This window comes from Astatotilapia calliptera, chromosome 6 (assembly GCF_900246225.1).
Source record: "Astatotilapia calliptera chromosome 6, fAstCal1.2, whole genome shotgun sequence".
In the NCBI taxonomy this organism is placed as follows: domain Eukaryota; kingdom Metazoa; phylum Chordata; class Actinopteri; order Cichliformes; family Cichlidae; genus Astatotilapia; species Astatotilapia calliptera.
In genome coordinates, this window is record NC_039307.1 from 5,583,706 (window position 1) to 5,598,724 (window position 15,019).

The 15,019-nt window shown below is 41.1% G+C and overlaps 2 protein-coding genes across 3 annotated transcripts in view; both read left to right on the forward strand.

Annotated features, from left to right (window-relative positions):
- Positions 1 to 9,337: 9,337 nt before the first annotated feature.
- On the forward strand, positions 9,338 to 10,711 carry LOC113023203 (myeloid-associated differentiation marker-like). The gene has a single exon (XM_026169227.1). The coding sequence runs from the start codon at positions 9,618 to 9,620 to the stop codon at positions 10,491 to 10,493; it is 876 nt and encodes a 291-aa protein (XP_026025012.1). The 5' UTR covers positions 9,338 to 9,617; the 3' UTR covers positions 10,494 to 10,711.
- Positions 10,712 to 11,218: 507 nt separating this feature from the next.
- Positions 11,219 to 15,019, forward strand: part of LOC113023650 (testis-expressed protein 2-like) — a 35,073-nt gene continuing 31,272 nt past the window's right edge. Inside the window, exons 1-2 of one of the 2 annotated variants that reach the window (XM_026169877.1) lie at positions 11,219 to 11,509; positions 11,970 to 12,061. The gene's annotated coding sequence lies outside the window, so the exon portion shown is untranslated. The remainder of the gene's footprint in view (positions 11,510 to 11,969; positions 12,062 to 15,019) is intronic. The other variant, XM_026169875.1, reaches the window with a different exon arrangement.

Sequence of the window (15,019 nt, forward strand, 5' to 3'; positions counted from 1 at the left end):
GGGGCAACAATAATTAGCAGAAAAATTTTTAGCCAAAATATGAGAACTTGAAGAAGGTGATAGCAGTTAGACGAAGACAATACTATGGACCAGACCTCATACCACAGGCTATACCCAGGGGAAGCTACACCAAGTCAATATGGTTTACCGAAGATACATAAACAGGGTGTACCTTTAAGACAAATTGTCTTCGTGATCAACTTGGTCACCCAAGTTTCTGTCTTCGATCTTCAACCTGCTGGCAGGCAGCTCTAAACACCACAACCAGAACACCTTGGATTTTGTTGAGAAGGGAAGTGAAATCATTATGGAGGCAGATGAAATATTGGTCTTGTATGATGTTACATGTCTGTTCACTTGTGTTCCAGTCACTGAAGCAGTGGAGGTAGTTTGTAAGAGATTACAGAAACACGACCACCTTCAGCACCAACCAAGTGTGTTTGCTCTTGGAACTGTGTCCGAATCCCTCCAATGTCACATACAAGGGTCAGTACTACAGGCAGAAACATGGGTGTGCCATGGGTTCCTCGGTTTCACCTATTGTGGCCAACTTGTACATGGAAGAAGTGGAAAAGAGGGCTTAGTTATCCTACCCTGGAACACCATCAAGTCATTGGTTCAGGTATGTGGATGACACCTGGGTAAAAATTCACAGATAACATTAATTCGGTGGACCAACACATCAACTTCACTAGGAAGGATATGAAAAATGACATGTTAGCCTTCTTAGACTCTGAGATTTCTATCAGTAATGGGGGACATGTAAGAGTTTATGTGTACCGTAAACCAACATATTCAGAACAGCATTTAAGGTTTGACTCTCATCATCCACTGGAGCACAAACTGGGTGTCATCAGGACGCTACAACACAGAGCGAACACCCTCCAGTCTATTGTGCAGTCTATTCACACCTATTCCAACGTAACTCCACCCCACTGCACAAAGCAAGTTCCATAAAAACATGGATGAGCATGTTTGGTGTGGAAGAACTTGACGGGCCTACGCAGAATCCTGACCTCAATCTCATAGGACACCTTTGGGATGAAATAGAGTAAGCCAGGTCTTCTTGCCTGAATATAAGAGCTGATGCTGTTATATTAGCAAAGTGTGGGTCAACACCATATTAAACCCTATGGATTAAGATTGGAATGTTACTTAAGGTTATTTGTGTATGACTACAGACAAGTGAATACTACTGGGCACTGCCTAACTGTGCTTAATTTAATTCTCCCCAGACTTCAGGCCAAGGTGGGGGAATAGAAACTGTTTTTTGGAGTATATACGACTGTAAGCAGCTTTCTCCCTCATTTTCCTCCAGTGTTGAATTGACCTTATTTGAGCAGGACTGCTCTAACCCAGTGTTATGTGTTGTGATTTACTGTCCACCTAAATACAATAAGGACTTCTTATATGACTTTTTTAAAAGCCTTAGCTTAATCTCACACAGTGGGTGGCTGGGCCTGCACATGCATGTGGGCATACAGTGAACCTTGTCTCACTAGCCTGCTTGTTTTAAACTTGATGATTTTAGATGCAGTATTTTCAGATCATAAGTCTGTGTTATTTGACATTGTTTTGTCGACAGGTTGTGTTAAGAACCACACTCCTGAATATAACCAGATGTCAGCACGTTTCATGAATTGTCCCAGCTAATTTCCATCCTCCACACTGACAGTACACTGCTTATGCTGTCTTTTTACTAAATGGTAAATGGCCTGTATTTGTATAGCGCTTTTCTAGTCCCTAAGGACCCCAAAGCGCTTTACACAACCTGTCATCCACACATTCACACACTGGTGATGGCAGCTACATTGTAGCCACAGCCACCCTGGGGCGCACTGACAGAGGTGAGGCTGCCGAACACTGGCGCCACCGGGCCCTCTGGGTGAAGTGTCTTGCCCAAGGACACAACGACCGAGATTGTCCGAGCCGGGGCTCGAACCGGCAACCTTCCGATTACAAGGCGAACTCCCAACTCTTGAGCCACGATCGCCCCACATTTGCTAGTGGCAAAAAGAAGCACATCCCTTTGATTAATTCCAAATGAGCATACGGCGGTGTCTCTGGGAGCGCGCAGGAATTTTCAGCTGGGAAGAGCAAGTAACTGCTCATAAAGTCGCATGCTCATAAAAACCAACACTCACGTGTTCTTAAAAATATCTGTAACACCGGTATCACGCTTGTAACAATTTTTGCGATTTGAATTTTTCGCTGCATTTGTTTTCGTTTACCTTATTTCTGACTGGCTGCAGGGTGAGGGCGCTGATCGAGAGCCCGCCTGTGTGTGCGTGGATTAACTTTTTAATTAGATCTGCGTAGGGTTTTTAAACTGTAATGTAAAATATTCTGCTGTTTTAATGTATTTTACCGTAGGACTCCACTAAATGAGCAACCTAACAGCATTAAAATGGACTGATTATCTAACGACTGAAGTGACGCGCGTATTTACACGTAAACTCTTTCGTGCGCGTTTTAGTAAATACTTTACACCGGTAAGGTCTAAACAGTAAAGTAAACTGACTGTCCGTGAGGAGCACCGTTCCGGGAATCACGTTACTGACGGACCTCTCCGAGTCTCCAACATAAAACGTCTGCGCATGCACCCTCTCTCGGCAAGCTGTGAAACGTCTACCTACTTCTCTGCTACATTAATTAGGAATTGGGACATTTAAAAGACTAGGGCTCAGATATGCAGCTTAATTCTAGATCAGGCGAAACGACTATACACACAAATGTAGCCTCTTTACATGAGGTAACCCGTGTTCAGTTTCAGCCAGTAGCGCTTTTGCATGACAGCAGAAAGTGAAGGTAGTCAGCTGGACTATTGCGCCAACTTGCCTCTCACTTTTTAAAAAAAGTTTTGGGGTTTTTTTTGTTGTGTGTGTGACCTTGTGTGTGCCAGTCAGCCACATCACACCTTGATTAGTGAGGTTGCCTTGATTGTTACTCCCAGAGATTTATATGATGATTGGACTAGAGAGTCTTATGCATGCTGCTGTACTAAATAAATGTGCAATTTTTGATTGCTGTTGTAGCTGTTGTTTTTCGCAGTTTCCGTAGAAACCATAATACAGGAACAACTTGTTTTTTTAAATATGAGTTTATTCATGCTTATTTTTGTCAGTGATCCAAGAGTCATCTGAGAGATGCTAGCATCAAACCAGGAGCCTGTGTTCTTGTCAGCATCTCTAAACGTTTGTCTTCATCTCGCCCAGGTTGCCCATTTATTATTTTATTATTCCTAGCTACCCTTGTTTTTTTTTTTCTTTTTTTAAACCTGTCTTGCTCAGAAGCAAGCAGAATAATGGTCCGAATGCTTTGTTGTGCCAAACATGTTTGCTTTCCCAAGAGGAGCACAGTAGACTCTTCTTGTTGATGTTTTTGCTTCATTCATTTATTTCATTTTATACAGTGGGGCAAAAAAGTATTTAGTCAGCCACCGATTGTGCAAGTTCCCCCACTTAAAATGATGACAGAGGTCAGTAATTTGCACCAGAGGTACACTTCAACTGTGAGAGACAGAATGTGAAAAAAAAAAATCCATGAATCCACATGGTAGGATTTGTAAAGAATTTATTCGTAAATCAGGGTGGAAAATAAGTATTTGGTCAATAACAAAAATACAACTCAATACTTTGTAACATAACCTTTGTTGGCAATAACAGAGGTCAAACGTTTACTATAGGTCTTTACCAGGTTTGCACACACAGTAGCTGGTATTTTGGCCCATTCCTCCATGCAGATCTTCTCGAGAGCAGTGATGTTTTGGGGCTGTCGCCGAGCAACACGGACTTTCAACTCCCGCCACAGATTTTCTATGGGGTTGAGGTCTGGAGACTGGCTAGGCCACTCCAGGACTTTCAAATGCTTCTTACGGAGCCACTCCTTTGTTGCCCGGGCGGTGTGTTTTGGATCATTGTCATGTTGGAAGACCCAGCCTCGTTTCATCTTCAAAGTTCTCACTGATGGAAGGAGGTTTTGGCTCAAAATCTCACGATACATGGCCCCATTCATTCTGTCCTTAACACGGATCAGTCGTCCTGTCCCCTTGGCAGAAAAACAGCCCCATAGCATGATGTTTCCACCCCCATGCTTCACAGTAGGTATGGTGTTCTTGGGATGCAACTCAGTATTCTTCTTCCTCCAAACACAACGAGTTGAGTTTATAACAAAAAGTTCTACTTTGGTTTCATCTGACCACATGACATTCTCCCAATCCTCTGCTGTATCATCCATGTGCTCTCTGGCAAACTTCAGACGGGCCTGGACATGCACTGGCTTCAGCAGCGGAACACGTCTGGCACTGCGGGATTTGATTCCCTGCCGTTGTAGTGTGTTACTGATGGTGACCTTTGTTACTTTGGTCCCAGCTCTCTGCAGGTCATTCACCAGGTCCCCCCGTGTGGTTCTGGGATCTTTGCTCACCGTTCTCATGATCATTTTGACCCCACGGGATGAGATCTTGCGTGGAGCCCCAGATCGAGGGAGATTATCAGTGGTCTTGTATGTCTTCCATTTTCTGATGATTGCTCCCACAGTTGATTTTTCACACCAAGCTGCTTGCCTATTGTAGATTCACTCTTCCCAGTCTGGTGCAGGTCTACAATACTTTTCCTGGTGTCCTTCGAAAGCTCTTTGGTCTTGGCCATGGCGGAGTTTGGAGTCTGACTGTTTGAGGCTGTGGACAGGTGTCTTTTATACAGATGATGAGTTCAAACAGGTGCCATTCATACAGGTAACGAGTGGGGGACAGAAAAGCTTCTTACAGAAGACGTTACAGGTCTGTGAGAGCCAGAGATTTTCCTTGTTTGAGGTGACCAAATACTTATTTTCCACCCTAATTTACGAATAAATTCTTTACAAATCCTACCATGTGAATTCATGGATTTTTTTTTCACATTCTGTCTCTCACAGTTGAAGTGTACCTCTGGTGCAAATTACTGACCTCTGTCATCATTTTAAGTGGGGGAACTTGCACAATCGGTGGCTGACTAAATACTTTTTTGCCCCACTGTAATTCATAATATTGCTGGAGTGGAGGAATGGACGAAGAAAAGGACCAGGAAAAAAGAGAGAAAACAGTATGTGTGTGTGTGTGTGTGGGGGGGGGGGGGGGCAAGGATGAAGCAAACAGATATGCTAGGACTCCAACTGCTGCATCGGTAACAAAGCACACTCAAACGATACGCAGCACCTAAAGGCCGAAACAAAGAGAGGAGACCGAGGACAGTCAAGAGAGCTGAAGATCTGAGGCCACACTTCCCGATGACAACCGTGTGTCCATCCCAGCCAACCCCCGCCAGAGAACGGCCACCTCAGCACGAGCTGAGGATGGGGTCCCAGACCCCGAGTACCACCCAACACCTAGCAGAGCCCCCACCACACGACAAAGAGGCCCAAGCCACCCCTGGCCACATCCCCCAAGGAAACAGCTCACCAATCACACCTAAACACTCAGTCAGACACCCCGGAGCCACCAAGTACCCAACAAAGGCCTAAAATACCCATAGGTGACCAGTTAAAGTGGCCAAAGTGTGAAGCTGGAGACCGCAGTTTGTTTTCTGTTTCACCCACTGTTTAGTTTCATTTTTAATCACTGCCTGGTTAGAATTAGGCTCAAAAACTATTTGATTAGACTACAGAGAACATCACGATTTGAGTTAGAATATATAAGATGCCCTAACAGTAACACACATTTCAGGGTCTTAAACAATACACAACCAACCCGTAGTATTCAACCAACACAGACTGTGTTATTCTCATACCACATAAACCAAGTACTTACACCATTTTCCTTTATTCAAATGCAGCTTATCTTTCTTTAGTTTATTTTTTAGCTTATCTTGTTTTCAATACTTTGTGGTCTGATGTAATCTGACTAATTTAGCTGAATAGGGAAACCTTATTAAGCTTGCATTAGATTTATATCAATTATAGCACATATTTGTCTTATGTGTCTCATCACATATGTGTCTCATCAATAACCACCATTTTAGTTATAACTGTTTTTTATTGCACATTAAGAATTCAAGATTAAGTTCTTCTGCAGTAAAACCACTGAAGCCAACTTGACATTTCTAATGCAGTTCCTGGTAAGAAGTCAGTAAACATTAACACAATTCCAGCTTAAAGCTTATTCAGAGTTAAATCCACCCTTTAGGAAAAAAGAAAGCTCGTGCTCTTTAATAATCTTGTCATTGAGAAGAGGAATTCAATCAAGAGATATTATCATTGTCCTTGTGAGTTTATTGATTTCTTGGCACACTGCAGTATGTGTATATTTTTGCCATGAATTGTACCGAAAATTTCCATCCAGTTAACAATAAAAGTGCATATGAAGTCTGCTTTTATGGTTTGTTTCGTGTTTTTCGTTTGAACGCTGTTTGTTACACACTACCACCTACATCCATCAGACTAGATTTTAATAAAGGGTATCATGAAAAAAAGTTCATGTCTATTATTGGTTTAATAGTATGATGAAGTTCAAATTGTCTAAACTATGATTGAGGGTTAGAGTGAGCATGTGCGTGTCTGTGGGGTGGGTAGGTGGGGGTGTTTACACTGTCAGTACATGGTGTTGGAAAACATTTCACAGAATTATTAGGCAGTCAGTGTTAAAATTACACAGTGTTAACAGTGTGAACTGTGCTTTGTTGTTGCTGCAACTTTTCTGACTAAACAGTACAGTACAGTTTATTAAAAGAAATATAAAGACTGATCTGACACATGATCAAACATACTGCAAAGTTCACAATATGTAAAAGTTTTTAGTATGTTAATGTCGACTTACTTTCAGGATTTCAACGGAATAAAAGCACACAATACTATTTATTGTAAAAAAGAAAGGCACTCAAAGGTCACAACACTGCATCTTATTAGTTTGCTTTGCAGTGAATTGTTAGCCAAATGCCCAATACGTCTGAACACATACAGGGAAGATGCACTTAGTTTGAGACCTACAGAATCTACTTTTTCCATAACTGATTACTTGTGTCTCCCAGAGTTTTTACAAGTAGAATGGAAGCAGTTTGGTTGTCAGATAAAGCTCTACTTGTCAGAGTTTAAAATTTCCTTTTTGCTAAAGTTGGAGCTTAAACTGCCGCTGAGTTATGCTACCATGGACTCAGGCTGCTAGAATATCTCTCATGATTCATCAAGCATCAAAGAACCTCTCAGTAATAAAATAATTAGCTGTACAACCACTTACAGCTTTCAAGGCTCAAAACTAAACGCAACCATGAAATCATAAAAACAAAAGGCATCAAAATTTGAGGAAAAAAAATCACCAGGAAATGGTACAAGCCATTAGCGATTGACTACTCAATACTGTACTAAGTACGTGGTAAAAACATATGAAGTGAAATGTACATTAAGCCTTTTTTTATTGTCGTACTATTTGTAATTTTCAGGTTATCATCACAATGTCGATCGGAGGGTAAAGGTTTTATTTAAACTCAGTAGGCTACATGGCATGTGAAGGCATTTCAGAGAATCGTGCTAATAACATTCAGAGTAAAAATGACTCTCACAGTCATCGCAAGAAAGACATCACTTCCTGTGATGTGGTGGAACCGTGCACTGTCAGTGCTGCAGGTTTGCAGATGCATCCCTAAAATGGTATAACAGCATATAAAGACTGGTATACATATATTCTGCTTTGCAAAGTTTATAAGTCAGTTAATGCAACAAATAAATGCATCAGCTGACATATTTAAGCAGAATAAAAACAGCACAGTTCTTCTCTTTGTTGCCATATACCTACTTTGTAACAGCAAAGCTGCTGCAACACATGAACCAAAATGTCACACTTTTCACACTAGACTCATATGGCTCAACCATTTTTAAAACAAGCAAGCTTAATGTTTCCAGTCTTCTTTGTAAGTTTTCATTCACATATTAATATTAATAAATGATCTTACACTATGAATCAAGCATCATTGAGGATAGCACAATGACCAGGAGTTTACAGAAAGGGGAATTCAGTATATAAAAGATGACATGACGAAAGGGTTTCAGATGAAAACCTGCCACATTTCCCAAGTAAATTGTAAGAACTTGAACTGTTTTTAATTTTCCCTGTCTTAAAACCATCTATTAGATTCTTGTAATTGAATGGAAAACTACTAAGGTATAAACTAGTGTATATGTGCAATTACTCAGAATTTTAAGGTGGATTTTCTTTGTTCATATTATAAACAAGTTCACCCTCTGCTGCTGCTTATCCATAACTACAGACAGCCTTCCATCATTACTGAAATTCTGTGGTAAGTTTAAAAAGTTGCATTTCATTTTGTTACCACATGAGGGCACTATAAGGAATCAGAAATGTAAGCCATTCATCATGTGGGTTTTTACAGTAACATCTTGTAAAAAGAGATTTTTAAAAAAGGAACTTCTGAAACTTATCTTTGAAACTGAGACAAGCCTTGGTCTTAGATCTGGGTTCTTGTTAAGCTATATACAGATGTGTTCAAAACCCTGATACACGCATCACAGCCATTACCTCAGCTGCTTATCAGATGTGTCTTTAGCTTTCTGTCAAAGTTTTTGCCTTGAGACTGCGGTAACTGGGGAAATGGTGTATACAGCATCTATATATAACACAAACAGGACATGTGGCAAAACACAGAGGCAAAGAGATTGGTTATTTCCACAGAGATTATCTTGTGCTTGTATAAATACATGTACACACGGGAACACTTTTATATCTTCCCTGTGAAAACATGCATGCAGATAATTATGCACGCACACAGTGATTCTACATCGTAAATCTATTTACAGTGTATGCTAGACAAAGTCACACCCATGGATGCAATCAAGCAGTAAAATGTTTACAGCTTTCTTCTAGCTCTCAACACAACTTATTTCCAAATGTTACAAAAAAGTGAGGGGTGGGGGTGGTAGTGGCAGGGGGGTAACAGATGCTCTTTACAATATCAGCCTATTCTCCCCTGAGAGTACAGCAGGGCACACCCACAAACAGATCCACCAAGCAACTCTAAATGATCTACAGCACTCCGCAGATCAGTGAATATTGTCCTAAAACAAATGCACGACATACATCTTCAAACAATAAAAAAAAACCCCGCTCTATCTTATTACTGCTACTTCAGAAGAAAAAAAAGGAACAACGCTTCATGAGAACTGAAGGTAGGAGGAAGATTGCTCTGTTTGCATTTGCTTTTTATTGTGGCCATTTGCACCTACCTCCACTGAGACTGAAAGTGCACGGCTGCAACCTCAAAAAGGAAGTAGGCGAGGTCTATTTTGACACCAACCGTGCTTCGAAATATATTCCAAGAGGTGCTGTTTTGAAGTTTCATTTTACACATATTTAGGTGCTGGAGAACGGAAGGAAGACAGTGAAATAATTTCAAGATTTATTAGGTTTTTTTGTATTATTATGATCTTGTTGAGTTAACTGCTTCCATGGACACTACTGGACTATTCTCCAAAACCTTGATTAAACGGATATTTGTGGATTTATACAAGCTGGCTGAACTTTTGAACTACAAGATATAAAAAAAATAAACCTTGAGGAACTGAGACTGAGGTATTGTTCAAGACGCCTAAATATACTGCTGGATGCTAGATCGCTCAGAGTGCACGGTGTGACAATGCCTGTGATTGTACTAGAGGCCAGAGACTTCACCAGTCCCCTTTTCCTGGTGCGCACATTGGAAGTCCTAACAACCTGCACAGCATTCAGTCTTGTGGCCTCTGTGGAACATAGTAACACAACTTGGAACAGAACCTTTAGGATCTTCTGTATGTTCATCTGGTGCTTCTTCTTCACCATTACCCTGCTCATCCACATCCTGAGCATCATCCAGTTTCACAGTCTTATCCGAGTATCCTGGAAGAACCTAACTATGACGGTGGCAGTGTTGGGGGCACTGATGACTTTCAGTACATCTGTGATTTTCCCTTGGATGGTGATGGATCATAAGGGGGAACTACCACGTCCTGTGGCGGCTGCAGTGGCCTCAGGTCTCACCTTCCTGGCCTACACCTCAGAGTCAATTGTGCTCCGCACCCAAGCGCACGAGCAAAGAGGCTACATGAGCACCATGCCGGGTCTCCTCAAGATCATCCAGCTATGGGGGGGCTGTATGATCATACCTCTGGTTGTGGAGATGGTCCATGAACTCCTTAATGGAGTAGCATGGCAGCTATCGGTCTCTGGTGTGTCATATGGTGTCTGCATCCTCATGTCTCTAATTACACTGGTGGTTATAGTAGGTGACTTTGCTGGGCGATGTCTTCTGCCTTTTGACAGATTTTTGGCTGGCTTCTCCCTAATTGGAGTACTGCTCTACATGTTGGCCACAGTGATTTGTTTTACCAAGATACTGCAGCTGAATGAAAACAAAAACGCCATAACACAACAGCTGGTTATTATGGAAACCGTTATATCCAGTATTACACTATTAGCTTACACAGTGGATCTCGCTTTCTCCATCAAACTGTTGTGTGACAGGGGTCGTATGTGAAGGTCCTCATATATTGTGTGAAAAGTGTTCTGAAGGGTGTAATATGGGGAAAATAACATGTTGAATGTATGATAACTATAATTAACTTCCTAAACAGTTACTCATGATGCTTAACAAATCAAACTGTAAATTAGTTATTCAGAATAAAGAGTCTAAAAAAGAAAATTAACCCAAAGGCATTCAGACTAATAATAAAATTGTTTCCAATGTAACTGATACATGAAAGACTAATTATTTTCTTTTTATTACATACCTTAACACAACCTGCAGTACCATCAGTTTAATGGGGCCAGTTGCCAGTTGCTAACACTAGATGGCAACACGACATTAGCAGTACCACTATTTAAATCACAGGAGGGAACTTTTAACTGTACATTACACTCAATGTTTATTTTTCAGCAGGTGTCAGCTGCGCCTTTTTGTGAAGATAAAAACTGCTGTAAATAACATCCTTCTTTAATGCATTTAGCTCTTAAATACTAATTAGATGTGACTGTTATTCACACACTTTTTAACTGATTAGCCTGCACACAAGCAAAATAAAAGATGGATTTGCTTTCTTTTTCTTTTATGATAATCTACAAAAGGAGTTTATTTTAATTTAGTAAATTTTGTGTCCCCAAGATAAGCCAGAAAAAAAACTGTACACTAGTGTTCCCGACTTATTTACATTTTACACTGTTTACCTTACACATCTGCCTCACCAGCTCAGGCCTGCAAAGCAGCTCTGTCAAAACATCGATTGGCTATCCCAAACCGCATTGCAATGGAGTTATCCGTCTGCTCGGTTTCGATTACTCTGGCCTCCCGTGACTCCAGCGTTTTTTTCCCATTCTTCTTTAAGGAACTAAGTGCAGTTTAGTCGTTGTCAACAGGGTGAGGTAGAAGACGGGTCGAAATAAGTTGGTACGTGGAACTGAATACACACACATTACTGTGCGTGAATCTTTGGAGCCCGTTTGGAAGTTTTGCTTTTTTCGTGTGTGTCCAGGCGAACATGGAGACTCCCACAAACGGTAAGCTATCATTACGAAACACATTTTTCCAGTTTGGTGAAATAAGCTCGTCTAAAAACAGACTTGGGAACAAATTCGGGATTCAGTTTTAAACAGGAAAACTATTCTTTTCCGTCCACTCATTGTTTATGGTTTGATATTAAGTCATGTTTGGGATAATGGCAGTGAAAATAAGTGTTAGTTAATGCTGTCGTGTTTCACTGGTCCGTGTAAGATCATAATTAATATTATGACCACGTTAGTACCCATATTAGTCCATATAGCACCTCCCAGTATCATCCTCATGCTAACTCCTACTGTCAAAGCCTATATTTTGCCATATGGTTATATTCCATCCACAAATGGCTACCAGCTAAACGCTGAGCTACGAAGAACACACTCCCTTTATATTTTAGGTCTCTGTGTTTATATTTTTTACAGCCATAATTATCTTTGGCCCTTTAATTCTTGTGTTTCTCAGAAGCCCCATGAGCACCATGGACATGTGATACTTGACTCTGCTCTAGGCAGATGCAAGTCCCAGGCTGGATTGAATGGCACTGAGGATACAAGGTAAGCACTTAGCCAGTAAATTTGGACTGATTATTGATCGGTTTCCTGAGCTACAAATGACCTCAGTGGGGCCAAAGTCTAGATGGAAAGAGGAAAGCTTAAGAGAGAGTGCGTGTGGAGGATAGGAAGGACAAACATAGCTCTGAGTGGTGAAGAACTGAGTAGTACTACAGAACAGCTGGCATTCACAGAATAGGGATCAGATAAAACCTCTGAGTTAGAAGCAGGCCTCAGGTATTGGTGACCTGAAGATAAAGTGGAAACGTGTGTTTGTCTTACCACATAGGATTAAAGTGCCGGGATTCCCAGCTTTGTCATTCACAAAACTGAACATGTTGTCACAAAACCAGATGATTGGTAGCACCGTGGTCCTTAAAAGCCTTGCACAAGCATGGAGTCTTATATTCAAACATACAAATAAAAGAGATGAGCCCAAGGCTCCCTTCTGAAGCTCTGACTTTAAATTTACATTTCAGCAAATGCTTTTAAACGCAGATAGTTAAAGTTGAGTTTTACCATTTTTCTTGGGTTTTATTTTGTTTGGTTTGATTTATTTATTTATTTATTTTTGTTTTGCACATACTGACTTAAGGTTATATTTAAAAATAATTTCTTAGACTTGCAGTGCATCTTTTCTTCTCATTTAACTGGTTTACTCATCACCATAGACACTACAGTGGGGCAAAAAAGTATTTAGTCAGCCACTGATTGTGCAAGTTCCCCCACTTAAAATGATGACAGAGGTCAGTAATTTGCACCAGAGGTACACTTCAACTGTGAGAGACAGAATGTGAAAAAAAAAAATCCATGAATTCACATGGTAGGATTTGTAAAGAATTTATTCGTAAATTAGGGTGGAAAATAAGTATTTGGTCACCTCAAACAAGGAAAATCTCTGGCTCTCACAGACCTGTAACGTCTTCTGTAAGAAGCTTTTCTGTCCCCCACTCGTTACCTGTATGAATGGCACCTGTTTGAACTCATCATCTGTATAAAAGACACCTGTCCACAGCCTCAAACAGTCAGACTCCAAACTCCGCCATGGCCAAGACCAAAGAGCTTTCGAAGGACACCAGGAAAAGTATTGTAGACCTGCACCAGACTGGGAAGAGTGAATCTACAATAGGCAAGCAGCTTGGTGTGAAAAAATCAACTGTGGGAGCAATCATCAGAAAATGGAAGACATACAAGACCACTGATAATCTCCCTCGATCTGGGGCTCCACGCGAGATCTCATCCCGTGGGGTCAAAATGATCATGAGAACGGTGAGCAAAGATCCCAGAACCACACGGGGGGACCTGGTGAATGACCTGCAGAGAGCTGGGACCAAAGTAACAAAGGTCACCATCAGTAACACACTACAACGGCAGGGAATCAAATCCCGCAGTGCCAGACGTGTTCCGCTGCTGAAGCCAGTGCATGTCCAGGCCCGTCTGAAGTTTGCCAGAGAGCACATGGATGATACAGCAGAGGATTGGGAGAATGTCATGTGGTCAGATGAAACCAAAGTAGAACTTTGTGGTATAAACTCAACTCGTCGTGTTTGGAGGAAGAAGAATACTGAGTTGCATCCCAAGAACACCATACCTACTGTGAAGCATGGGGGTGGAAACATCATGCTATGGGGCTGTTTTTCTGCCAAGGGGACAGGACGACTGATCCGTGTTAAGGACAGAATGAATGGGGCCATGTATCGTGAGATTTTGAGCCAAAACCTCCTTCCATCAGTGAGAACTTTGAAGATGAAACGAGGCTGGGTCTTCCAACATGACAATGATCCAAAACACACCGCCCGGGCAACAAAGGAGTGGCTCCGTAAGAAGCATTTGAAAGTCCTGGAGTGGCCTAGCCAGTCTCCAGACCTCAACCCCATAGAAAATCTGTGGCGGGAGTTGAAAGTCCGTGTTGCTCGGCGACAGCCCCAAAACATCACTGCTCTCGAGAAGATCTGCATGGAGGAATGGGCCAAAATACCAGCTACTGTGTGTGCAAACCTGGTAAAGACCTATAGTAAACGTTTGACCTCTGTTATTGCCAACAAAGGTTATGTTACAAAGTATTGAGTTGTATTTTTGTTATTGACCAAATACTTATTTTCCACCCTGATTTACGAATAAACTCTTTACAAATCCTACCATGTGGATTCATGGATTTTTTTTTTTTTTTCACATTCTGTCTCTCACAGTTGAAGTGTACCTCTGGTGCAAATTACTGACCTCTGTCATCATTTTAGGTGGGGGAACTTGCACAATCGGTGGCTGACTAAATACTTTTTTGCCCCACTGTATATAAAAACGTATGTAGCTCATCGTTATGTCACTCCTTGGTTAGCCTCAATATGACCATTTTCTTGCCTTGATTTTAGCGTTTTGACAAGGCGAGGTGGCTCAGGTTCAGAAACTGAGTGATACCACAGTAACTTCCCAGTCACATGGTAAAGTAGACAAAAAGGCTGTAAACTTCTGTTCAAATTAACTACTTTATGCAACCTGAAGAGTGCAAAAATGCATTGACTTCACTTTTTAGACAAGAAACTTACTTCCATCTTTTGTATAAAGTCTATGCTCCTCTCAGTGGTCTCTATAGGTTATATTGAACAATACTACTTTTGTCAAGTAGCCATTGCTCATACTAAAAGAAACACTAGTGCTGCATAGTGTTATAAGGAATAAGAATTCACTTGTTGTCATCCAAACCGCTTCATGGAGCTTATTGTTTTGGTGCTCAAGAAGCTTCAAGTCATGTAGTCATTATTTTTAGATGACTAAAGCTGCTGCTTCGTGAAATTCTATTCAAAGCAATACCCACAGGCTGTGGTAAAAGCCCGCACACCAGAACACGTTTCTTTTCCTTTAAACACATGTTCAGTTTCAGGTTTAATGCAAGTAATCCAATAATGCTATCTTCTTTAGGCTTCCACTTCTTTAAACTTGCATTGTTCTCTTTTGCAGGTTGTT